Source organism: Haemaphysalis longicornis, unplaced genomic scaffold (genome assembly GCF_048455015.1).
Source record: "Haemaphysalis longicornis isolate Haplotype H1 unplaced genomic scaffold, Haemaphysalis longicornis Haplotype H1 scaffold_9, whole genome shotgun sequence".
Lineage (NCBI taxonomy): Eukaryota > Metazoa > Arthropoda > Arachnida > Ixodida > Ixodidae > Haemaphysalis > Haemaphysalis longicornis.
This window is the reverse complement of record NW_027526460.1, coordinates 167,737,722-167,763,965: the sequence shown is the minus strand read 5'-3', so window position 1 is coordinate 167,763,965 and position 26,244 is coordinate 167,737,722. Positions and strand designations below refer to the sequence as shown.

Here is a 26,244-nt window from a genome sequence, read left to right as displayed (position 1 = left end):
GGCGCAGAACGGCGCAGGCAAACAAGTTTGACGCTCAATGGCGCAGCTGTTCCACCCCTGCAGGCCAGTGAGTGGCTTGTGCTATGGTGCACCTCCCCCCTTAACTGCACACCAACAAGGCTGGCTGTGCCGCCTTGAGGCAAAGCCCCCCTAGCCATGAGCAGCTTCGCTGAAATGTTCGCGCTTCTCAAATGGCGCTGCCAGTGTGGCACTGCTCTGTTGGATATTGCGGAGCAGCTTTGAGCCAGAGTAGTTGGTGGAGGGCAGTGTCACAGTGGCACGATCCAGGGGAGGAGCACGGTTTATTTGCGAGTGGTGCCGGCCGCTCACTTGGCGCCCTTCCTGCCGTGACGCAGCTTGCCCAGCCGCCACTGCTGGCTGCCGTGGGCCTTCTTGCCGTGCCGCCGCTCCAGGGCCCGCTTGGCCATCTTGCGCTTGGACAGCAGCAGCTGCAAGGGCACAACAGGGCCGCCGCTGCTCGGGGTGGTTCTGGGCACCCTTCCCACCAGCTCACCTTGACCAGGGCCACCTTGCCGTCAAAGAAGTTCCTCCGGATGGTGTCCGGGTCACTCTGGCAGCGGAAGAACTTGGCACCCTCTGCAGCGGGAGGAGGAGGGGGGGGGGGGCATAATACTGTGCCCTCCTGCCTTCCGTCTGCTTGAGCCTTCCTAACGATGCAGCTACCAACAAGTGCACACATCATGCAAGGCAGGAACCCCTCCCAGTTTGCTGGCATGGCACAGGGCTGATGCCAGAATGACTGCTGTCAGGCCGATCCCCACCATTGGTGTTTTCCCAACACCTCGAGGCCACAACAATCAACACTGACATAACAGCAGAAAGTTCTGAGCAATGCACAATGCCAGCTATCGCTAGGAGGCATCCTGACATCTTCTTCACCAAATCTGGGCCAGTAACATTGGGTGCAGCTACCCTTTTGGGCTGCCCTATGGAGCCGCCAGGGCAGTGTGCACAGCTGCCAAGCAGACGCAGCCATAGAAGGAGAGGCTGCACAGGGCTGGGACAGGGAGCGGAGGAGAGAGAGGCAGTCCGAAGAAAAGGCTCACCCAGAAGGCGGCGGTCACCCGGGACAAAGAAGAAGAGTGGCCGGTCCACCACAGTGGCAAAGCGGTGGTCGTCCATGCGGCGAAACATGTCCCCCACCGGTCCACTCCTGCACAGGGCCAGCAAGGGAGGCATGCTGCTGCCAGGCACCAACACTCGCTACGGGCCTCGCCTAACATGGGCGAGGGGGAAGCAGTGATGCCGACTCCTGCAACACGCTACACGTGGCCTCTGCATGTGCCTCCTACTGGCGGACCCAAGTTGAGCACTTGTCTTGTTTATTGATCCCTGTCCCACCCCGTCTGCATTGACGTAGACAATACCATATTTACTCGCGTAATGAACCCACTTCTTTTCAGAAAATTTGGCATGAATTCGGGGGAAGGGTTCATTATGCAAGGAAAAGTTGCAACTGATTTTTTTTAATAAAGATGGTAAACAAAGCGCTATCAAAACCTTACCTTTTAAGTAGAAACTTGTAATAAATTGTGTAACCCAGTTTTTTTTTTTTTTTTTTTGTTCACAACATGCTAGTGCCCCCCACACCTACTGGTGTGTCGGTTCATCCCCCTACTCGCCGTTGGAGCTGCCTTCCTCACTGAAGTCTCTAGTGGCTCCCTGATCATCGTCAGCCCACAGCGCATCATCTTCTATGCCGTCAAGGCTGTTGCATATCCCTGTCTTTTTGAAGCTGTGGCCGACGAGCTCAAAGGGAATCGTGCCTCATGCCTCCAGCATCCACCGGCAGAGCTTGTCGATGGACGGCCTCCTCATTTTTCCAGCTGGGGTCAAGTGGTGATTCCCCTTGGCCACCCACTGCGTGTGCAGCCGCCGTTTGTCGATCGCGACGCCAAGCACGCAGGTCAGGCCACCTGGGATCATGGCAAGGTCAGTGCACGTCTCCTGCATACGGCACCAGACAGCCTCCTCAACTGTCCACAGCGAGCAGCCCCGGCGCGGGCCGTCCCCGTGCTCCCTCGAGTCAGTCCGCCACCCGCTCCGCCCACATCCAGCCCTGCCAGCGGGAGGGCGTGTCTCTGGGAAGCATCTTCCTCTCACAGACGACAAACGAGCGCCGTCAGCCGTCCCAGCCAGCAAGCCCTACGGTGCACCGCTGCTTTTCGGCACCCGCTGCCCTGACGTGCACACTTTTTGTGCCCTTCGTTTCGACCGCGGTGCTTCGAGGCATATCGCAGCTTATGGCATTCTGGCGTGTACTGCTGATCTGGGACAGAAGAAACTGTTTTCCCCCCCGAATACCAATGGCCAAGCGATGAAAATTGCGCACATTGTCCTCACAGTCCGCTGGCAACTGCTGGCTTGATTGATGTTGATTGTTGACGGTTGACGCGCCGACGCAATGCAGGCATGAGGCGTGCCGTAGTGGAGGGCTCCGGATTAATTTTGACCACCTGGGGATCTTTATCGTGTGCCAAAATCTCGTACACATGGGCGTTTTTGCCTTTTGCCTCCATCAGAAAAGCGGCCACCGCGGCCTCGTGCTCAGCAGCGCAACGCCTCAGCCACCGCTAAGGCGATTGAAAACCGCTGGCCCAACATAGTCTGCCTTGGGAGGCATAACGCGTTTTGGCGCTTAAACCACACCGTCCAGCCACTGCTTGCTTGGAAAGCCGAAGCACGAATGCCATGACTTCTGGCAGTGGCCGCATGTGAGTTGGCAGCCACTCGTGGGACCTGGCAAAGCTTCTTCCTCCACCTCCTTCTTGGGCCCCCGAAACACACGTCGCCCGAAGCTCTTCTTGTTTTCGCCAGTAGTGCACACGCACTGGGTCAGCACTGAAGCGCCGCCCAGCCACACGGATCCCATGAAACTTCAATGCAGGCTCGCCCACCTTCCGTTCAAAACTGGCTGAGTAGCTCACACACTCGCCCATTGTACGCCACACACCAGGAGCGCACACACACACACACAACAAGTTTAGAGCACAGCTGTACGAAAATGTGTACAGAAATGGCAAAGCTGCAGGCCAGCACAAAGCAGGGAAAAAACGCGGAGTGCATTTGTTGCTTTGTTCGCATTCTGCCGCGCTTCTACGCCACTATAAGAAAGAAGATTTGTTTTGTGCTCGGCAGATGGCGTTCTGCAAGCTTTTAAGTTGTGAGCCACGCCATTCATGTTCATGGCACTAGTGTTCAGATTTTTTAATTTAGAATGCTTTTGTAGTGTTGCTGCCACTATTGTGGTGTGATATTCAGTTACTGCGATTGTCGATGGCTTCAGCAATCTTGCCGAGATAAAAATGTTGAACAGTACCTTTCTTACTCAGCTGCATTTTTATGCAAGTTAACACAAAAAGTGAATTATCAAGAACAAAAGCGAAGGGGGTGGGGGGTTTATTATGCGAGCAAATACGGAATTTCATGAGTGGGGCCACTTTCTCAAACCTCAACTGCTGCACCTGTAGCTCTGGACCCATGGTGAACCCAGAGTAGATAAACCCAGTGTTAACCCCAGAAGTCCACTCCTGGACTTCTACACTATCCATTGGTACCACCCGCTTTAGGCACATATACCACAATTACTCACATAATGATTGCACTCCCAACTTCTCTTGCTTCCAACTGGATGTTTCAACAATCACAAAGTGGATTTTACCCCTCACATAACGAGCTCCCACAGTACTACACCGCGACAGCTGCCTGCTTGTTCCGACTGATGGTGATGAAGCATGAGGGCTGAGTGCCACCGATCCAAATTATGCTCCGCACTAAGTTGGAGGCCAACGGCAAGCAACAACAGCAGTGACGACAGCAACCGCAACCACGGTGCTGGGTTTGTCTACTGGGCAATAGTCTCGCGGCCATTTAGCAAGGGAGTGGTATGCGGCGGAGTGGCATGTCGCTGCATTCCGGTGGAAGGTCATTCACTGGGCTCTGAAGGACGGCAGCCGTGAGGCTAGCCAGCGCTGTGGGCTCGATGAGATTCACCTCCAAGAGTGGAAGTAGAGTAGGGCAACTTGACGGCTACAAATAAGACGGCTTCCATGGGCCCAAAGCCAACAAGTTTCCACAAATTGAACATGTGGTGCTGCACTGCATGAAGGGTTGTAAGGTTCTCACGGAGACGGGGAGTTTCAAGAAGATGCCTCTTGAGCCCCCTTGCCGGGCCCATGGCTGCCCTTATGGAAGCGGTGCCATCCATGGAAGAGGGCTGCTGCCCAGGTTCGATCCCACCGGATTCGGAGAACCTCACAGACGGTAAATACAGTCTACGCCCGTTACAATGGACCCTCTGAATCCGGAAAAAAACGTCCGCTGTAGCCGAAGTATGCAGTATCCGACGAGGGGGGGGGGGCGGAGTATGAGCCCTAAAGTGCATACTTTGACCGATATTGTTTGCATATGCATAGTACATTCACTTTGTTCTTTCTACACGCCTGCAGCATCTCTGCACAGTGTTCGCGTAAACACCGTTTCCAAAGCTTAGCCCCGGCACTTGGAAAAGGCCTAGCGCATACGGTCAAGCGTGTAAAGACGCATGATAACCTCAGCAAATAAAGCAAGAATATAACTAGGAGCAATTATTAACCAGCTATAAAACATCAGTCGTGGCCATGAGCATTAGCTAGGCTCTGTTAAATCCCCTCACGACGAGGCAGGTTTTCCCGAAACCGTTCGTCAAACAAATCGGATCGCTGCCTGACGTTCCCTCAAGGAAGCTTCTACATTTTTAGCAATTCTAGTCTGGTCATTGAAACAGCTGTAATGAAAGAATCTGATGACGGACAGTTGTAAAATCGAAAGTTAGACCAGTTGGACGGCGCACGGTTACTGGCAGGAGGCATTTCTTACCTTTTTCACCGAACGGAATGGGAACGATGCATGCATGGGAATAAAGCCGAACTTCACTGAACCCGAGTTCTTTATTACATAAAAAAAAAAAAAAAAAAAACTGACGAGGGCAGACTCGCCTTCGGGTGCACCACTTTGCGTATTCGATAGCGCTGTTTTCAATCTCACCGGAGTTGCATTTATCGGCAGCGGCCTTGTTCTTGACGGTAGAGCGGACTGTCTGCTTAGACAGGCCTGTAGTTCTGGAGATGTCGGCCTGTTTTTCCCCATGTTCAACAGCATTAATTACACTTAATTTATCCGACAGTGAAATCAGCTACCCTGCCGCTCATGCTGCTGATCGCAATAAAAAAAAAAAAAAAAAAAAAAAAGCCACTGGCTTGGCTTGGCTGCGCCAATGACCCGGCTGCCAGCAATGCTGCCAGACATAACAGTTTTCTTGCAAAAATAAACAAAGAAAAAGCACATCGGGTGCCGGCATCGCGGAAGTCCGCTATAAACTTTCAGTCGAAACAATTTTCGCCTAAAATTTAGTCTGTTGTAGCCGATAGTCTGCTCTAGCCGGGTCCGTTGTGCGCGGAGCGGACTCTATTTGAAATGCATGGGGACCAGACAGACCAACAGAAATGGTCTGTTGTAACCGAAAGTCCGTTGTTGCTGGATCCGCTGTAACGAGCGTAGACTGTAGGCGCACACAAGCGTGCTTTGCGAGTGCTCTTTGGCTGCCTACACTGGCTTTCGGTGCTGCAAAATACCAGTGCATGTACCGGCAGCTGCCCGTTCACGGTCCAGCATACCACGGTGGCACTTGCACTCTGTAGCTCCAAGAAAAAGAGCAGCAGCATTAACGTTCATGGGCAAGGGAGGAGGACAGCACTGAGAGGGGCCCGAGACAGAGTTTGCGAAGCCCCTCCATCCAGTGCATGCACCAGCAGGCCACCCTGCAGTGGGCAGTGCAAATGCCAGCAACAAAACCTGGCGACACATCCTCATCCATGGCTTGGAGAAGCGAAGATGGGGGCGGCAGGCTGGGGCTTAGTGTGCCATGGCACTTCAGATGTTCAGCTTGGGTTCACTAAGAAACAAATGAGCACACTGCAATTTTTGTACGCAATGCATGTGCACGTCCATTGCAAAGGGAAGTCTCGTTGCAAGATCCATTTCCCACTTATGGTATCTGTCTGACAATATTCCGACACGCAATGTACTTCCGTTATTCTTCCTGTAACCAAAGATGATCCCTCTGAATTATATGCCGTGCAGTAATTGCGCAGTCATTATGGTACGAGCTGTAACATTTTTAGAAACGCATCTTTTTGCTTAGTACGTGCACAAATTTTGGGACGCCTGTTTGAAGGAATAGCGCGAGCACTCACTGCTCGCCATGGTCTGGCCATGCTGGCTGGAGGGTTCCATGCTCCTGGTCGTCGTCTCCGGAGGAGTCGTCGCGTCCCAGGAAGGCAGCCGCAGCCTCCGAGAGGCCCCGCACCTGCCGCCTCCGGGGGGGCTCCGCTCTTCCGAGCGGGCCTGCTTCCTCGCCCTCTGCACAGACAAGGCTCCACTGGTCCACACCCTGAGCCTCCTATCTGCTCACTTGGGGCAAGCCTGGCAAGCCCTGTCGTCAAAACACGAGCAGGGACTGCATACCCGTGACAAAGAGGGGAAAAAATCGCTCCACTTTGGAACACGCATACAGGTGAAGTTACAACAGTGGCAGCTCATTTCATGAGGCCTGTGTGGTGCCACAGAGCCCCTTACTTTTTGCGCTGGAAAATTTAAAATTCTGCAAATCTGGACACTAGAGGAATCTGTGCAATTCTGCAGCAACATTGAATGGACAAAGGTACAGACACGCTTGGTTTCATTTACAACTGAAAGAGGCTGTTGTGGCTGGGCATCAGGTGGTGCTTAGTGCTCTCTTCCCCACGAGAACGGCGCCTGTGGGAAAACACGACGCCAGCACAGCGACTGAACGACCTTGCTGCCCTGACAGGGCTGACTGGCAGGTGTTTCAGGGCAGTGGAAGAAAGTGGTGGAGGCGGGTGTTCCATGCCAGCCCAGAACATCTTCACCCATCTCGTTTAGAAAAGAATGGTGCCAGTGGAAGCGAGTTCTACGGCAGACTTGAGGCACACCTGCCCTTCAGCAGCCAGGGCCAGTGCCTCTTCCCCAAGTGCAGGGGATCCAAGCAGCTCACACTGCAGATGAACTCCATGTACTATGTGCTGGTGCCTCGCTAGCCGCATCGCTCCTTTGCAGCGCTTCTTTCCCTCGTGACGCGACGTCGGGTGCAAGGTTTTCTTCCGTAAGTTGCACTTAAAGAGAGCTTCCCGACGCAGCTGCCCCCGGATACCTCCAGAGTGCACACAAGGCACTGCACGCTCCACGACAGGCTACACGCTGACCCCCTGCTGCTGTCGGCAGGCTCGCCACCACCTTTTTGCCAAACACCGCACGCCACACTCGCTCATTCAAAAGTTCCACATGAGCACCAACGCTTGCCCCATTCGAAGGAGGACAGTGCTCTCAGAGTAAGCAGAGTGCTCTCAACAGCACCCTGGAGCCCGCACTTTTCCAGGCGAGATTTGCAGAATGCCTACTCGACACACGGAAGGCCCTCTTCACGCAGGCAACAGATCTGTCCAGCAAAGGGAAAAGAGCCCCGCACGGTGCTGCCTACAATGTCCACTGCATGCGCTACGCACGCCAGGTGAGCAGCACAGCGGCTGCACGCACTGCTTGACGGACCTCACTGATGAGATCCAAGGGACCACTCCAGCAGAGCCCTGAGAGACGCTCACATACCGGATGCTTCAAGAGGGAGAACAACCACCAGCTCAAGCTGGGAGCTTGCTTTATCAGCACACACTACACCTCTGATGATGATGGTCGCCCTGGTGCCATCTATGCAAGACGTGACACACTACACTTACCAGATAAGCAGCATATCGCTTATGTAGCCCATCACGCCCTCGAATTAAATTCCGTACGTCGTCAGCGTTTTCATTACAATGTGGCCTATCCTGGCCGAGTTCATTTCATTCACAATTTAAATTTTACCAGCACCGGTTGCATCGAGGCACTTGTGCTTTTGGCCAACTGGACGAACAGTAAATTTACAACTGATTTTGAGCGGTCGTCAGACGTTTCATCCATAAGTGCAGACACCGGGGCACTTCAAAAAATCGATTTCAAAGCTGTCTCATTCTTTTAGAACAACTCAAGGAGCAGTGGGCAGGGTGCGTCAGATCCAGGCACGAGCCTGCCGTTTCGCACTTGTGTCTGCCGCTTTGGATTGTTCACAGACATCAACGCATCCAGGAACTTGAGCACAATGTCGTGCCTCGCTCCACCAATAGTGACTTGGCTCACTCGCCGTTTCTGAACTCGCAGCGCCGTTTTCTGATGCCTCTTTCTCACTTGGAAAAGTCGGCGTTCTTACAATGACGGCTGCTCACGATGTGCTCGTCAATGATCGACTCGCAGCGATAGTCAACTGCTCTTGCCCAAGCTCCGCAAAAAAGATCCCCTCCATATTCATTGAAGCTCGCGTGCTTGTATTCTCGGGCACGTTCTTTGGCTGTCTTTTTGCTTACAGGAGATCTCAAAGTAGCCAACACAGCCGGTAGCGAGGAAAGGAAAAGGAAAGATTCTTGTGCACTGGATGGATAGTTGACTCGGCTATGGCCAGCTATGGTTAAAATCTTCAGATACAGATTTGAATTCCTTCAACAGTAAAAATTGCGGGCAATAAATAGAAACCATTTTGCCATTACAGACGAACCAGACTATACTGAACCTGTTTACATCAAATTATCCTTTATATCGAAGTATTTCTGGACACAGTACATTTGCAGTGAGAATGTATAGCGGAAACTATGCTTATATTGAAAAAAAAAAAAAAAATACCAGCAACAACTGCTATATTGAACACAAAACAGTGCAGAAGTGCCTCCCTCAAGTTGGCTTTCCTCGGGGCAGAGGAGAAATTCTGCGGGCACACTCCTAAGAGTGGGTCAGCCTGGCCGGTCATGGGCTCTTTCAGCTTTCTCACCTCGCTCTCCCCATCGTGACTGCGCCACTGCCATGTAGGGCGAGCTGTCGACAACCCCCTTGCAAAAAATCCTCCCGGCCCGCCCGCCATGCTTTTTTAATTCTTTGCATTTGCGACGTTCGTGCTTCGTAGGCTTTTTCAGGAATGTAGCTGTGGTGGCGACTGTCAGTAAATAAAGGCTTATTTAGTGGTTCTAGCTAGTGCGAAGCGGCCAAATTTTCCGTTTGCCGTGAAGCTGGCAACAGTAAATCGAGTCGAACTTGGTGAGAAGATGGTTGTCCCAGTCAGGTGCGCGGCACCGTGCTCTCTGCTCCCTTTGACTTTGACACACAAAGAAGAAAAATAGGCACCCTTGCATTTGCTCATTCCATCTTTGCTCCCTGCAAGTGAGCTTGCTTGAGGGCGACGAACGAGACGAGTATGAAGGGCTTTAGCTTGAGGCACATTGGATAATAGCAAGCAATTATGACATTGTGCGGAAGAGCAACCGCGTTTTCACTTTTCAAACATCTGGAGATAGTGGGCCGCGATGCTCGAGGTTTTCACAACCTGTACATTTTGCTGACAAGCAGCGCTGCCTTGGGCATTGTGAATACAAGGTGGGGTAAAAAAAGAAATAAAAGCCCTCTTGCGTTCTTATTCTGTTGTTCCACGGCATCCAAAGTAGCCGATGTCCTCCAAACACAAACACAAAGGAATTCAAAGCCACACTCGCTGTTTGTAAGACCTTGCCGCAGCTTGTAAGACCCTGCAGCAGCAGCTGATGCGGAAAAAGAAAAAAGAAAAGAAAGAGAAAATTAAAAGCCCGAGCTTCTGTTTTTAGGAGGATGGTAAAGAAAGAATGATTGAAAGGTAGGTTGCAATGTGGCCAACCAGAATGCAACCTACCTTTCAATCATTCGCACATGTTTTGCTTATACTTTATTTATTTATTTATTTATTTATTTAGGAATACTGCAGGCCAATTCTTTGGCCCTGGCAGGAGGGGCATTACATAAACAATGACAAACAGTATTAATTCAAAAAGTATCACAGTGGACTACGCTAGTACAATGGGCAGACATAATGCCAAAACAAAAACAGGTAACAGAATTATCGCCAACACTGAGAGCATAAGAGCGTAAACTTGATAAAATGCAGAACACAAAACGCACAACCATAACATAATAAACCAAGATGAAAAAACAAAACAGCATAAAATGTAATAGCACCTTAATAACCACAAAATAGCATGCACCGCCAGAACTACGGTTTCTACGGATCACTAAAGAAGCGTTCCAACTCTTGTAAAAAATTGTTGGAATTGACAACATTTGGTGGCAAGTCATTCCATTCACTCACCGTTCTGGGAAAGAAACTATACTTATATGAATTAGTCTTCGCAAAAATAGGGGTTAGGGCATGTTTAGCAGTGTGCCTTGTTTTTCGTGTCAGAGCAGGTTGGATAAGATTCGTCTCGTTTAGAGCAATTTTTCTTGAAAGAAACTTGTTAAGTAAAAGCAGCCGGCTTATTTTCCTGCGTGTTTCCAATGTAGCAATGTTATTATCTTTCATAATTGATGACGGCGAATCTGTCCTTTTGTGTTTGCCAAAAATAAATCTAACGGCCTTCCTCTGTACGCGTTCAAGTTTTAATATATCCTTCTTAACATGTGGGTCCCATAGTGCCGACGCGTATTCTAACTTGGACCTCACACACGCATTGTACGCTAAAAGCCGAACACTTGAAGTGGCCTTTTTAAGTTTCCTCTTAAGAAAACATAATTTTTGAAAAGCTGACACGCAGATTTCAGAAATGTGCACCCCCCACGATAGATTACTGGTTAGTGTTACCCCTAGGTATTTATATTTATCAACTTCTTTAATAGTGCTGCTGTTAAGCTGGTAACTGCAAACACTCGGGATTTTTTTTCTTGTTACACGCAGAAGGACAGTTTTTTCACCATTCAGGGCCATGCCCCACCTCACACACCAGTCATGAATTGCCACAACAGTTGCCTGTAGAGACGCATGGTCGCTTTCGGTCTCGATTGTTTTAAAAACAACACAGTCATCGGCAAATAATCTGCGGATTTTCGCGACTCCTGCTACATATGTGATAGCCGGTCTACACTACTTTTCCATTAACTTTCGCTGAATCTGTCGTTTCGAGGGTTTAACACCATATGTTTAACATTGTTTTGTAGGCTTGTGCGAATAGTAATATTTTAGTTCGAAGCGAATACTCCTTGGAGTCGAATACTTTCGAAGCGAATTCGAATAGCTGTCAGGTGTCACTGAGCTTCCTGCCACTGAGACACTGAGCTCCTGGGCCTGGCGGGACCTCCATAAAAAAGTTCTATATGGTGGAATACTGACATGAATTTCGGGGTAATACAAATTGCTGATAAGTACCGGCGAAATAGGATTGTTTGCAATTGGAAAAATTTCGGCTCTTATGAACGGACCTGCGCGGCCCGACGGATGATACAACCAAGCCGGCGAGGCGCCTGACTGCCGAGCGAGCAAGTGACGGCGACGTACGGGCTCTCTTTCCCCTCTTAGTTGCTTTTTCTCCAGGAACGGCTGGGTTGTTGTTTTCTGCTCGCGAAAACGCGCCGCACATGTCACAGGCGTGCTGACGCTGCCGCGGAACCACCCGCCCGCTACGCGCGGCCGGCGGCGGCAACATGGTGTTGGCATCGGCGTCGGCCGCGAAGTGGTGTCGGGAGCTTGAGAGACCGCTTCTAAGCGCTCTCTAAAATGCTGCTCAAGGCACGCACGAAGTTGCTTGTACGGTAAAGGAGCTTATAATGTGGGCTGAAAACAGTACTAAAAAAAACATCATCCGCACCGCTAGTAAGAGGGGTGGTAAGAGGGGTGGTAAGCCTAAACATCTCTGGCGGAGCCAGCCGGCTGTCTTGAGCGCTTCGAAACTGCCGCCATGAGGTGTGCGCCTACCCATTGGCACAAGTCGTCAAGCTCCTCCCACTACCGCGTGCGACATGCATCATTTTCTGAGCGAGGCAGAAGCTGCCGCACGCGTGGAATCGTCGACGCGGGCGTCAACAAATCGCACGCGCAACACGACGCACGCGAATCGCGTGCAAAATGTGCCATGCGGGTCACAGGCTACGACAACGTTCTGAATGTGGCTTAACTTGTCTTGGCTCCACATGTAGCCAAGATGTAGGCCTGATGTCATTGGCACTGCGGCTTGCCTAACGAAACCAAAACTTGAACGCAGTTTTGATATTCGTTCACCCCGAATACTTCGAAATATTAGAAATTTTAAATTTGAGTCGCGAATTCGAATACTGTAATATTCGTTGGAATATTCAAGGCCCCCGAATATTCGCACAAGCCTATTCTTTTGTATTCCACAATTCTCGGCACAATGGCAGAATCACACAAAGCTAGGGCCTTGAGTGATGCTTGAACAGCCAGTGCCTATTCAATGCAGGGCCACACCCCGCGAACAGAGAGGCAGCCCCATCGTCACCTCGGGTGGTTTGGAGGCGAGCGCGAAGGGGCTCACCAGCGCCCAGGCGGGTCACTTCTCCAGTGGCTGCCGCCGGGCACATTTCGCGAGCGCCAACAGCAGGGACAGGCCTCCTCGCTGCCCGACGGCCGACCCACCTGAGTGCTGGTCGTCCTCGTGTCCCTCCAGCTGGCCGGCAAACATCTGGGCGAGGCTGAAGGCTGCCCCCGCGCGGCTGGCCAGGGCGTCGTGCAGGCCGCTGCTCACCTCGTAGAACTGCTCGCCCGACACCTGCGGGGCTGCGGGGGCCGCAGGCTCCTCCTGCGCCGCCTGCTTCTTCCTGCGGCCACACAGGGTGTCTCGTGGGAGGACGCTGCCCCAGCCACCTACTGCCCCCTACGCACGCCTGTGTGCTCCGTGAGAGGGCCATCCCGAGGGGCACACTTCAGGCAGCCTCGCCAGCCTCGCACACGTCAATTGTTCACCTATTTCATGATACAAACTGCACAGGTTGCACAGGCTGGACATGCCAGCAATCTGACCCCAAAGGCAAGCCAGTGCGCCGTCATAAGGGAAGCAGCACTTTCCTTCTTGAAAAAATGTGCACTAAAGTAGTACGTATGCAGAATTTTTGCTTTAGGTTTGATGCTATGCCTGCCTACCAGCCCAGAAATCCTAGAATGGCACATTCGATGGTCCATCACAGCGTAAATACAGTAGAAGCCTACTGATACGTTCCCAGTTTCTTACCGGATACAGCTAAACCTCGAAGTAACGACGTCGGTAGAATTCGTAATTTACTTCGTTACATTGAAATTTGCAGTTATAATGTGTTCGTCCCGTGAAGCGTTTCCTGCAAAAGAAAATGTGGCGCGTATACACGACTGCCACACTGTTTCTGTTTCTATCGGAGCTTAATCGTCTACACGGGCATCACCGTGGACCGCATGGAGCGTTTTCTCCCTGCAAAAACGCGCCCCGCAAGTCACAGGCACGCTGGCACAGCTGTGGAGACAACCCGTGCGATGCGGGCAGCTCCAGCGACCGCTTCTAAATGCTCTCTGAAATGCAACTCGAGGGGCAAACGAGAGGGGCACGCGAGAAAAAAGCGGATTGGGCGAAACTTTTACTGTGAAACGTCATAAGCGCCACTTATGAAAGCGCCCATCAAATATCCTTCGTGGCGGTAAGCCTAATTGTCTTTGGGGGGGGGGGGGGCCAGCTGGCATCCCCGGGCACTTCGAAGCTCCCGCCATAGGGCTCCTGCACTGGAGTTTTGGCGACATGCAGCGCCCTTAGTGGCCGATGCCTCTGGGTGGTACAAAAGCAGACAACCCTCACCGCCCTCCATGGGGCCCTGAGAAACGGGGCTTACCTGGGGGGCTTGCCAGGGGGCTTCAGCTCAAACTTGGCCGCACTCTCCTTGGTCGGGTCAAAGCGGAGCTGCGAGGCATCCCTGCAAGGGAAGCACCCACGTCACGGGCACGGCCACCAGTCGGCCTGCCAAGCACAGTCTGCCGGCGGCTCCCCCGCTCTCGTGAGGCGAGGGAGCCCTGCAGGGCCAGAGCCTGCACACCCACACTTCCCGCTGCTGGCCCCCAACGAGCTCGTACCCGCACATGGCCTGCCTTTGACAGCGTTTAACTAGAACCTCACCAATGCATGCCCCAGTTGACACATCCACGTGTGAGAACACTGGCAATGCTGCACCGTTCCTTGCTTCCCCCGCCCCTACCAGCGTGTTCAACATTTTGCCATTCATCGCTCCAACCATACGCTTTGCAGTGAGGAAAAATGCCAACACACAAAACCTCCCCCCCTTTGGCCAAACCTGCCCTCTCCACATTCTGTCCTTACACTGACGCAGAGCTGGCTGCGCACAACCAAAGAAGGGCCCGACTAAAAGAAGGCAGACTCGGAAGGAACAAGGTGGCATTCTGAAAGCACGAAGGGCAGGAGGGACAAGCTTGGTTCCAGCCGTGCCCCGCCATTCACTTCTCTTCGGTCTGCTTCCATTTTCTCTCCTCTCTCAGCTACGGTGTGAGGAACACCTTTTGGGCACACTGAAAGCCCAAGTGCAAGTGGGCCCTGGTCATTCCCATGAACAGAGTGCAAGAGTGTGTGGCAAACAATGCGGCCCACTCAGAGCCATTTTACATCTCCACTGAGCCAAATGGAATTCCACTCCCACGCCACCATGACGGCTTTCAAGCACCATTTGATGCAAAAGGGCACCACTACCAACCTTTGAGCTGCTCAAAGGCCTTTGAAACGCAAGCTTTCCTGCTTTCGGGTGCCCTTTCTGCATGCTGCAATTGCGGAAGTAGTTACTTGCGAAACACTTGGCTTTCAAAGAGCGTGTTCGAAATACTTTCTCACTTGTTCTGCCTTTTTAGTACTCAATGCACTGTCACAGGGTAACTCCGTACTTTCCACACGCACACTACACACACATGCACACGCCCTGAGAGAGAGGGATCCACGGAAGGGCTATTGGCCATCCTGTTCTGCACAGGTCTTTTCCTGTGTAGGTACAGTTAAACCTCGTTATGACGTAATAATGGCTATAACAAGCAAATCGCAATTCCCCTTGAAAGTCCCCATAGAAACCAGTGTATTTAAAATCTCATTTTAACGAGGTAAAATTTCCCCGTTACGGGATATAACGAACAAATTTCGTTGAGAAATCAAATTTTGAGCTAATTTTACAACAGTGCGCAACTCGGATTTGAGACAGTGCGCGACGCGCCAACTGTATTAGCAGTTAAAAACTCCCACCACGCGCGCGAAGCCCCCACCCTCCCCTTGCTGCGCACGGAATGCAGACAATGGGGCCCTTCGATTTACAGTCTCGGACTCACCACGGGCTCCCCGAGAAGCAGTCCGACGTTCGATTTTCCCACGTATCCCTATGGCTTCGGGGAATCCGCCGACTATAAGCAGTGAGTCCGAGAAGAACCCCAATGCACATGGTGCACACAGTTGCGTTGGTTGCGACGCCTTCTCCCCCCCCCCCCCCCCCTCCTCCCCTGCTCCCCTGTTCGTATTGCCGACGTCGCTGCATAGTTGTGTGTGCGTGGGTTTAGGCAGTCTTCAGCCTTATCTTTTATCATACTGCCCCCGTGATTCCAAACAACGCAAGTGCGACAGGCGGGAAGAGAAAGCGAAAGACTATCACGCTTGAACAGAAGACAGCTATTATAAAAGCCGTTGCATCGGGCGTGAAGGAAGGTAAGGTGCACTCCGTGGTAAGGTGGCAAGAGACTTTGACATGTGGACGACGACTACGCTGTCCACCATCGTGAGCAACCAAGAGTCCATCGTCAGCGCTGTTGCACATGGCTTGAAAAGAAGCGCTAAAGACGGTGTTGGAGGCACTAGATGCGGTGGACGTGCTGCGCCACTACTTCGGCAAGCACGAGAGCGGCGAAGATGGCGTGAACATAGCGCCCGCAGCTGAGGGAGCCATCACTCGCATCAGGAAGGTGCATCAACGTCCAATTATGGACTTTTTCGTAGCCAAGTCTGTTTGAAATGAGAGTTTTGAACTGCAATAAAGTAGGTTCGTGACTTTTCCTTTTTACTTCCGGAATGTGTTTATTTTACTGACTACCGCCGTGCAGCAAGATGCCCGCTTTTTGTTTTAGGCAACTACAATGCTTAATGTTTGCAGTAAATGTCGGTTTTCCGGTCTATAAGTCGCATCTTTGTATAAGTGGCAGCACCCCCTCAAAACGGCAGTTTTTCTGAAAACAAAATGTATATAAGTTGTGCCGGTGTAATAGTGTGTACAAAACGCACTAGTTAATCAGGTAAACCTGTAAAAGATCAGTTTGTTAAAAAGTTCAGCGAAATACAAGGTTGCGGCGGCCGCCACCTCTGAATGTATCCCCCGGTAAGCAGTGCTAGACATGTGCATATACCGTACGAAGTCTAGACGTAACTAACTTCTCAAAAATGGTTTACTGATACACACAGATGGCATGTATTTACAGATGGCGTTTAGGCAAAGCCATCGAAGCCTTCTTCCTCCGACTTGCTAACAAATAATTCATTCATTTAGACCATAGAGCCCTGTCTCTTAACGTGCGCTGACATCATGCAATGCACAGGCACCTTTTTGAGCGTGGACCATATGCAGCCGCCGCGTACCAAATTAATTCCATACATAAGTCGCACCAGTAGATAAGACGCACCAACGAAAATTTCAGAAAAAAAACTGCGGCTTATACAGCGGAAAATATGGTAGTTTAACTGTTACATTGGGTCATGCTTGAGAACAGAATTGGGCAGCAGTAGCAACCCCAAAATGTGATGAGCGAGTAAGGTAAGCCCTGGAAAACTGTCGTGCAGGTCGGAAACCCTCTTTCCAATTCAGATGACCTTTAAAATGCCGCAGGCTGTTCGACTCGAGCTCCATCATTTCACGTGCTCATGCAGCACGGGTGCTATCACGCCAAGTGAAGAAAGAAGTGGCCATGGCAAAGTGAGCTGTCAGGATTACGTGCTAAGCCCCCTTTCATGCTGGATGAACTTTTTCCCAGGACTGATCTGCCAAGGTGAACCAGAAACGGCAGTCAGGCCAGACGGCAGGACCAAGGCTCCTTCCTTTCACGATGCTCTCGCGCCCCCCACTTTGGGCTCTTGGCTCTCTGCTCATCAGTGTCTTCCAGGGCCGCGCTGTCGCTCCGTTCTTTCCCTCTCGCCGTGCTTCGCTTGGCCTGGGCAGTTTCACACTCTCGCCCTCTCCCCTCTCAATTAGCTCGTGACCGCGCCAACCTCCCGGGCTTATTTCGCGCGCGAGGCTCAGGGCTGGTGGGCCAGCGCCAGACAGCGTGGGGGGGGTCGCGCAGCAGCGCACGGCTGCTGGGCACGCAGACGACATGGAGGGGCACAAAATAGGCATTTCTTTTCCCTTTTACATAAACTTGGCATTATGGGTAAAGTTTCGCAAATTACACGAGAATGCGCCAAATATATCAGTTTAAACAAGTTCCTAGCCCACCTGTCGCATGAGACCGCCTCCTAGGCCGGCATTTACTCGTGCCCTAATCATACGACGCTTTCGCGTGGCCCCTTGAAAGTCGTGTTATCGGGGTTTTTTGATGTGGTGTGCAACCGCAGCTTCAGTGCTTCCACAGCTTCCCCGAGGTGGACAAGGAAGGGCCTGTGGCAAACACGAGGCTGCAGGCACAAGCACGTGCACACAACGTGCTGGTAACAAGTTCCCTCATTCATGGACGCCACAACAGGCAGAGATGGCCAATGAGCACGGCTGTCCATCGTAAGGGTTGTGAGCCTGGAAAAGCAGCCAGCGAAGAAAACCACGGGGTTGGGAAGCAAGTCCCTGTGCCAGGGTGAGCTCTCGAGGCCCAGGGCTGGCTGGCTGGCTCGCGTGCAAACCCCCCCGCGGACTCACTTGAAGAGCGGCCGGTTCCCCCTGGCTGCCGGGCCGAGGACGTCCCCGAGGATGTCAAGGTTGCGTGAGCGCTCCTGCGCCACGTCCCAGGGCTCGCCCCCTGCAGCGACCACAGCAGAATGTCCCATCAAAGAACACACTCCCCCGTGGTCCCTTCACACTGCTCAACGTTAAACAAACGCGCACCGGAGGTGCATTCCCAAAGCACGGCTAGCTTTCGAGCCATCTGCTGTTTGCAACCATCGTGTGCAGTTTATGAAGCCCCACCCCCCAACAGGAAACATACCGTATTTATTCGAATATAGGTTGACCTTTTTTTTCCGGAAATGTGCTTAAAAATTGAGGGTCGACCTATAATCGTGACCGAAGAACCTCGACCTACAGTCGTGATCAAAAATGGCGAGCGCACCGAGCAATCCGTTTCTCCGTCACGCCCGGCGCTCGTCAATTTGAGGCGGCAGTGCGGAGCATCTAGAACAAAGACAGGCAAGAAAATAAAGGAAAAAATAACAAAACAATCAGCGTAAGAAAACCACCAACAGTCACTGCCGGCTATCGCACATTACCTGCGGCCGAACCGGACACGAGCGAGCGGACGTACTGGCTAGAGAGCCGATTGGCTTGGCTTGGTGTCTTCGGAGGCGCGGTAGCGGCTAGCGCGAGGTGGGGGTAAAGGTGACTTTCGCCACCTAGCGTAGCCACCTCGTGAACGGAACGGCGTTGCCTGCTTCGCTCGCTGTCTCTACTATCTCCCGTTCTCCGTTTCATGCGCTTTCTTTGTGTTTGCTTCGTCGTGATTTCCGCACACAACGTGTTTCTCGTGCGCATTTCGCGATGTCACGTTGGACTTTAAGCGGCGGGTGATCCTGCTTGCTGAGAACTTGAACAACTGCGCCGCTCAGCGAGAGTTAGACGTTAATGAAAAGCTGATCAGGGGATGGCGGAAACAGCGGGACGAACTTTTTGCTTGTAGGGGACTGCGTCGTGCGTTTCGTGGCCCTACAATTGGGAGGCACGATGCTCTCGAGAAAAAACTCCGGCTGCACATGGAAAAGGAGCATGCGAAAGGACACCGAGTGTCCTGCGAAGGACCAAAACTACACAGTTAGCGCTGCGAGGCGGGATTGGCCGTTCAGCCTTCAAAGCCAGTCGGGGGCGGGGGTGGGTAATGAACTGCCGCGCATGCGGCGCAAGTTCCGACGACGACGCAGTGTGTGGCTCCGACCAGTGAGGTGACCGCGTTGCAAATAAATAGGAGTTTTAAAAAGTTTCCTCAAGTTTTTTTTTTAAAGTATGGGTCGACCTACAATCGAATATATTATTTTTTTTTCGGCGACTTCAATTTTTAGGGGGTCGACCTATATTCGTGCTCGACCTATTTTCGAATAAATACGGTATGCACACCCGAAAACAGCTGGTGTGATCCTCCACCTCCAGTTTTTGCTATCCCCATTCAAACTGGAAAAGTGCCGTGCGAGGCTCACCGCCGTCGCCGTCGGATGTGCCGCCAGCAGCCGCCGGGTCGTCCTCCCCCTCGCTCTCCCAGAAGCGCTCGCTGAGGCGGAACCGGTCGTCTGCGGCAAACCGGGACTGCAGCTCCAGGGCCTGCAGCAGCAGCAGCAGCCACACACTTGGGCCTACTGGACAGGGAGGCCTTCTATGCAGCCATGCTGAGATGCAGTTTTAGTCAACTTCCATTTCTCTTTGCCATGTTGGAACTTTGTATTCTGATTTGTGCTCCAGTGTGATAAGTGTCACATTTGAACACCACATTTCCGCGATTGTACCGAGCACCTTTCTTCCCGGAAAATAGGTCCGGAAATTGTACGTGCGTTGAAATTGACTGCCTACTTGAACAGCACCAGTCACTGCTAATCATTATTGACAAAGCAGAGAAACCACAATCGGCCGCTCACGCAAGCAAAGCCCTGAAGGTTGCACGGATGGTGGCACCATCAGAACAACAACAGATAACACGCAGCCGAGGTTTATTTTTTCGCACAGACAAAGAACGCTGGGTCACGCAGAAAAGGAAAAGATGAGCACGGGAGGCGGGTGTGAACCACAAGTTGCAAAGGTGGCACGCAGCCAATCAAATGGGCCCTGGGTAGGGCTCCCTGCAGGGCTGAAAGCTCGCACGACACTCTAGCAGATCGCAAGTGCCCCTTTGTACCGAAGCAAGCGCACGCCTTCCCACACTTTGCCCAGTTAGCATACTGCGCAGTGAATTGCCACTTCTGACACAGCCGTTCACTGGACATCTTTTTAGCATTTTTTAAACTGTCTCAACCGGAATTCTGAAAGGTAGTCCCTATGTGGTCCTGTCATGCTCTTGGTTTGATAATAACTGAACGTCTTCCACCCATAAACGGCCTGTCCTGGGAAGCAAACTGCTGCGCTTTCTCTTTCTTTCAGTTCCAAAAATCAAGTCCGTGTTCGAACCGAGGGCACGTTAGATGCGAGTGTATACGTTAAGTGTTCCCATTTTCAACCATTAGTCTCCTTAAGAATTGCACGTAGTCAATATTACCTCGCTTGTCACTCTGTGGCCAAGATTTTCCACAGGCAACTACTGGGAAATCCCAATGACACAATTCTGCATGATGACAAGTCCCGGAGAAATTGCATTGCTTGCAATGGGCGAAATTTTAGCTGATACGAACGGACCTCTGCAACCCGGTGGATAATACAAACTAGCTCGTGAGGTGCCCGCATGTCAGAGCTGTCTAGACCACCCAGCAAGCAAGCAACGGTCCATACTCTCTCCGCTTTGTCACTCTTTCTTCAGGAATGGAGTACAGGCTCTTTCTCCGGGAACAGCCGGGCTGTTGTCGTACGAGCACGCTAGGTGTGCCGAGTCTACGGCCGCCATTCCCACCGGGCTCTGGGCAACACCGTTCGAGCGAGAAGAACGCCTTGAGGGACTTGGGCATGCAGGTGCCCTCAGCTAGCCACTCGACATCACCTGCTCCTCGCTGTTGCCGCCGCCTGCTCACGGTAGACGTTCACTTTCCAAGATGCGTATGCGAGGCTTCGACTGTGAGCGGGCTTCTCCCAACCAAATCAACCAGGCAATCAGTCATGTCGTGTAACAGAAAAGCCCCTTCCTTCAGTGGAAAGCGGAGGATTCAGAACAAAGTCGACGGCAAACTGAAAAAGAAGGGCAGCGACTTGGCAAAAGGGCTCGTCCCGCGGCCATCGAAACTGTGCATCATTATTGGGCAGTGCGACGCGACGCCATTTTGCAAAACGTGCAGCCGTTGGGCGTGAACATCGAGCAGGCCCAGCCCCAGCATGTCAAGCTTGCAGACATCCTCTTGACGTGGTTCAAGGAAGTGACTGCGACTGCAGTGAACGTCGACACCACTGGTTCCGGACAAAGCCAACAACGTCGCCCCCTTCCTTGGAACTGAGCCGGGCTTTCGGGCCTCCGGCGGGTGGGTTCCCTGTTTCGAGCAGCAGCACGGTCTTGTATACACAACCGTGAGCAGCGACGGAGAGAAGATGGACGACTCAGAGGTGAGCCACTGATGGCGCTTTTATCAAAGTACGAAGTATGGGCTCTGCCTAACACGGGTGAGGCCGGGTGCGAAACCCTGCCTGCCCTTGAAGCGTTGCCGCATGCAGTGAGCGTGGGCACTGCGAATGGAGTTTTGCACGCTCCGGAGAGGACTGCTCAGCGACATGGAGGCTAAGACAAGGCAGAAAAACATCACGGATTTCCTCGCGCGAAAGTAAGAAAAGAAATAAATGAAAACTCATTTTCGGTGCTCAGTTTTAGGTCTGTGTTGGTTTATACAATTTTCCAATGATAGAAATATTTTTTGCGGTCCTGTGAGATTTTTATTATCGAGGTTCCACTGTATTCAATATTCAATTACAAGATGTTCAGCCAAAATCATTATGTGCTTCAAATTCGCTTCAATCTTAACATCCACTATTAGCGCAAACCTACTTTTGAGGCTGAGTGAATATTGGTGTTCAATCAACCCCGCTCGTGCGCAGCCCCTGCAATGCTCCTTGCACAGCGCTACCAACAGATGGTTGGACAAGTGGCACCACCCAGTGGCACACAAGGAACATGTTGCACACCCTTGAAAATACTGACTTCAGCCAAATAGGCGTTCCTGTGTTATTTTTCTTTCTTTTTTTTAACGCAATGAAAGCACGCAGAGGGTCATTATAGTCACCTGGCTGAGGTATTGCACCAGGTATTGCACCGAAACTGAAATGACTGTTGGTGTTTGGTTTTGTCGCGTGATGCATTAACTGAGCTCTCACGATATTGTTTCTAGCTTTCGTTTTCTTCTTCCATGTACCAATATGAGACTTCAAGGACTTTCAGTTAAGTTTCTATAAACTTCTGAGAGTGGATTGCACAAATATTTGTTGCGCAATGTTAACTATTTCTGGTGTAATTTGTGAGGTATGGCCATTGGTGGCAATACCTGTCTTCACTTATAAATGCAGAGCATTTCTTAGCCTCGCCTCTTCCTGCGTCGGACGGCGTCCACAGCTCCGCGTCCGCAGCAGGTGCGCCTCTCCTCCTTCCCTCCTCTCTCTCAACAGCAGCTGGCGCGCGCATGCGTCGTAGTCAGCGCGTTCGCTCCGTCGCGGTCTCGGCGTAACAGGTGCGTGATAGCAGCGCGGTGGGGCGTGGAAGGGCTCGCGCTGCTTGCGCATGCGCGCTCTCCCCCCGTACTGCTCTCCCTCTACTGCGCGCGCTGCAAATATAAAGCGGCAAGCGGTCGCTCGTGCTTCAGTCACTGCGTTGCTCCTTCCTTCCTTGGTTGACGCTCGCTCCCACGTTTACTCGTCCAATAATAATAATAAATGACGCATTCAGCCCTATATACACTCTTGTCTCGCTCTCCTCTCTCTACCCCAAAACAACACCAACGCAAGAACGACCGAACTACCCACCCTAACGCGACTTTACTCTCCTCTCTCTACCCCAAACTAACACCAACGCAAGAACGACCCAACTACCCACCCTAACGCGACTTTACTGTCCTCTCTCTACCCCAAACTAACACCAACGCAACTACGACCCAACTACCCACCCTAACGCGACTTTACACGACGTTAACGACCTCCAATGCTCTGCATTTACTCGTGTTCCCCTCGCGGGAAGGCGCGGGAATTTTTTTTCACTATTTTCTACCTTATTTTACAAAAAGCTACGTCTAAGAGAGGTACACATATTGGGGTTGTCAGTTAGCTAATCTATTGACTTGCACATTGCATTCAGAGTCCGTGTAAGAATCAGCACAGTCTAGGCCCCCTTCCACCTGCTCCGCCAATAAAGATGCACGGGATGCAACAATGAAGTCGATGGTTGGACGGCCCACAGTCTGGTCAGGCAGCTTAATACGAACCCTGCAATCCCCTGACCAAGTCCTCAGACGCACGTTCCCCAGCCACAAGAGACTCGCAGGCAGCGTCTCAGCAAGGACTCGGTGATGCAAGAAGGGACGTGGCGGGGCTGTGCCAGCTGCTTCGCCTGGCCAATACCAACACTTCAGCCACAACAGCCACTTGCACCAGCAGACTTTTGGAACAGCGATGGGAGCCTGGACTTCTGTAAGGAGCGCAAACCTTACTATGGAAGCCACTGAATCCAAAGCCTGGGACCATTTGCAGCCGAAACTGTTCCTCGGGTATGTGGGCGGCTGTTTCTGCATTCTCTGGTGGTTCCTGGAGCCCCTCAATGGTGCTGATTGATTTCACCTTGATGTCCACCCGAAACCTGGCCGCCGTGAAAGGTGTCGGGATTTCAGTGGGCCCATCCCCTGGGCCAATAAATCGTGCCAGAACCTGCTCCGGTTAAGCCGCGGTGAGGCAGAACCACCACCCACATTCATTCGTGGGAAATACCCAGAAGAAAAGAATGGCTCAGTTGCCCACCGGGGCCCTGCAGCCCCCCAGAGTGGCTCCTGGCAGTCAGCGAGGCCCTGGCACGGGCATTCTGCGAGCACAGCCTGCACATGCCCCTGCAAGCAAGCTGGCTAGTGCAGCTGAAGACAGGCTTCTTCCGCAGTGCACATTGGGCCATTCCTGCAAATGCCTGGAGCCACACCAGTAGGACGGTGGGAAAGAGAGTGCGGCCCTCTCCACGTCATCGCAAGGCATGCGAAGGAAGGGGGGCAACGCCAAACTCTGACAATGCCTCCATCTGGGCAGTGAGCCCCACAACATTGCACACCCTCTGGCGACGACATTACTCAAGGCTACCAAAATCAGGGCCTTGCAGTGAATGGCTGGCACTGTGAACAAGGGAGCCATAGCGTTCTCGAAATGCCACCTCTTGCTTTTTCGTTTGGTCAGTGATTTGGTCGTTTCATCTTTTGCGAAAAGTAATAACTAGGAAATCTAGCCCCGAACTCGCATTATCTATGCAGCAGCACAATTGGGATACGTACTATCACCGAGACCGGACCAGGTTTTCAAACTTGGTAACCCACACAAGAAATTACGCTGGCAAGTGAACAGTGAGGAGCTGCAGCAGCACAGCTGGCACAGCACTCTGAACACGAGAGTAGCCGTGGCTAAAATGGTGGCCCCTCTTAGCGCTTCTAATCAGCGCCCGATTTTTGTGACTGGGAAAAAAAAAATAGAAGAAGCGCAAACTTTTTTCTCTTATGACAACCCCTTTATGAGTGCCGAAACAGCTCTAGTCATCCTCGAGCCGGCTCCCCCATACTGTACGGCAAAGCAAGCACAGGGGCTGCCCTGAGTCGCCAAAACTCAGGAAAATGGGAGAAAAGGCCAAGGTATTTGCAGCAGTGGCAGCACAGCGGACCCTCGCCTGAAAATCTTCCTTTCAACCTTGCAGACGGTGCTTCTGGCCTATCGCCGACGCCTGGCACGCTCGGAACGGTGGGAAAGGACTTGCTGCCTGCTCTTCAAAACGCACTCGTGGGACCATCTGTGTGGCTTCTGCGCATCTTCAGCGGCGCCCCTACCGGCTGAAGTCCCTTCAAAAAGACTGGACTGGCGCGCTGTAGCCGTATTTGCAGCAGTGGCAGCACAGCGGACCCTCGCCTGAAAATCTTCCTTTCAACCTTGCAGGTTGGTTCGCAGTCTTGAGCCTCTGTAGTATTCATATGTTTCTATTGCTGCCGCTGCTGCCTTAGTGTGTGATAAAAATTGTGCGATTTTGCTCTTGTTCTGTACTTAGCTCTTTGTCTGTAGCTGCAGCCAAAATGGCTCCAACGATAAGCGATCTGAGGGATGAATTGCGCCAGGAAATTAGGGCTGCTCGTGAGGCGGTGGAGCGATATTTGCGTGCTGAGATTAGGACACTGAAAACTGAGCATCGCGAAGAGAAGGAAAGTATTGAATTCATGAGTGGCATCTTCGAGAAACTGCGACAGGATTGCAGTGACGTGAAGGCTGAAAATTAGGGGTGTGCGAATATTCGAAACTTCGAATATTCGATTCGAATTTTTTGGTATTCGATTCGATTCGAATGACACTTTTATGGTTCGAAATATTCGAACCACCCAAAACTAAAAAAAAAAAAGAAAATTGGAGCGTGTCTCAGCAGCAAAGTGGCGAAGCATATCCACGGCGAACGGTACGTGCTTTCGCACACTGTATCGGGGTTGTTGTTTTCTGCTCGTGAAAATGCTCTGCGCACGCCCAACGCGCGCTGACACCGCCGGGAAACCACCCCCACGCTGCGCGCGGCGCGGCCGGCGGCGTCAACATGGCGTCGGCTCCAGCCGCGAAGTGGCGCGGGCGCTCCAGCGACCGCTTCTAACCGCTCTTTAAAATGCGGCTCAAGGGAGACACGAAGTTGCTTGTGCGGTAAAGGAGCTGATAATGCATGCGAAAACGGTACTATAAAACGTCATCCGCGCCGCTAGAAAGCGCCCGTAAAATATTTGCCGTGGTGCTAAGCCTAACCATCTCCGGCGGAGCCAAGCCGACTGTCTCGATCTCATCGCAAGTAGTCAGGCTCCTCCATTCTGCCGCGCGCGTCGTGAGTCATTCTCTGACCGAGGTAGGCGCTACCGCGGGCGCGAAATCGTCGATGCGGGCGTGAAAATACAGCGCTCGCAGAGCCGAGGCGAGCGAATCGCGTGCAAAAACGCACCATATATGCGGTTCACGCTTGACTATTGCGGCGTGTAGCGAGCTTGGGCACAGCGAGTGAGGAGACGAGCGCGAAGCTTTACGGGCTCCAGAAAGGACTGCTTTGCGACATGGGGGTTAAAAAAAGCAGAAAAAAATCATGAATTTCTTCACGCGAAAGTAAGAGAAGAAATAAACGAAAACTTTTTTCAGCGCTCAATTTTTTGGTCTGTGTTGGTTCATACGAATTTCGGATGATACGAATATTTTTCGTGGTCCCGCGAGATTAGTATCATCGAGATTTCACTGTATCAGCGCGCGGCAATGTGCACGAGCTCGAGCATGCCAGCCACT

General features: G+C 52.0%; 1 protein-coding gene and 1 pseudogene across 2 annotated transcripts in view; both read right to left on the bottom strand.

Moving 5' to 3' along the window:
• Positions 1–283: 283 nt before the first annotated feature.
• Positions 284–26,244, bottom strand: part of LOC144152323 (putative RNA-binding protein CG14230) — a 66,558-nt gene continuing 40,597 nt past the window's right edge. For both annotated transcript variants that reach the window (XM_077683585.1, XM_077683586.1), the window contains exons 7-14: positions 19,296–19,416; positions 17,812–17,911; positions 13,768–13,848; positions 12,551–12,732; positions 6,255–6,420; positions 1,068–1,174; positions 515–597; positions 284–449 (exon numbers count right to left, since the gene is read on the bottom strand). In XM_077683585.1, the coding sequence (XP_077539711.1) occupies positions 327–449; positions 515–597; positions 1,068–1,174; positions 6,255–6,420; positions 12,551–12,732; positions 13,768–13,848; positions 17,812–17,911; positions 19,296–19,416 (963 nt within the window). In that variant the 3' untranslated portion in view covers positions 284–326. The remainder of the gene's footprint in view (positions 450–514; positions 598–1,067; positions 1,175–6,254; positions 6,421–12,550; positions 12,733–13,767; positions 13,849–17,811; positions 17,912–19,295; positions 19,417–26,244) is intronic.
• LOC144152447 (uncharacterized) lies at positions 6,434–8,946 on the bottom strand (annotated as a pseudogene).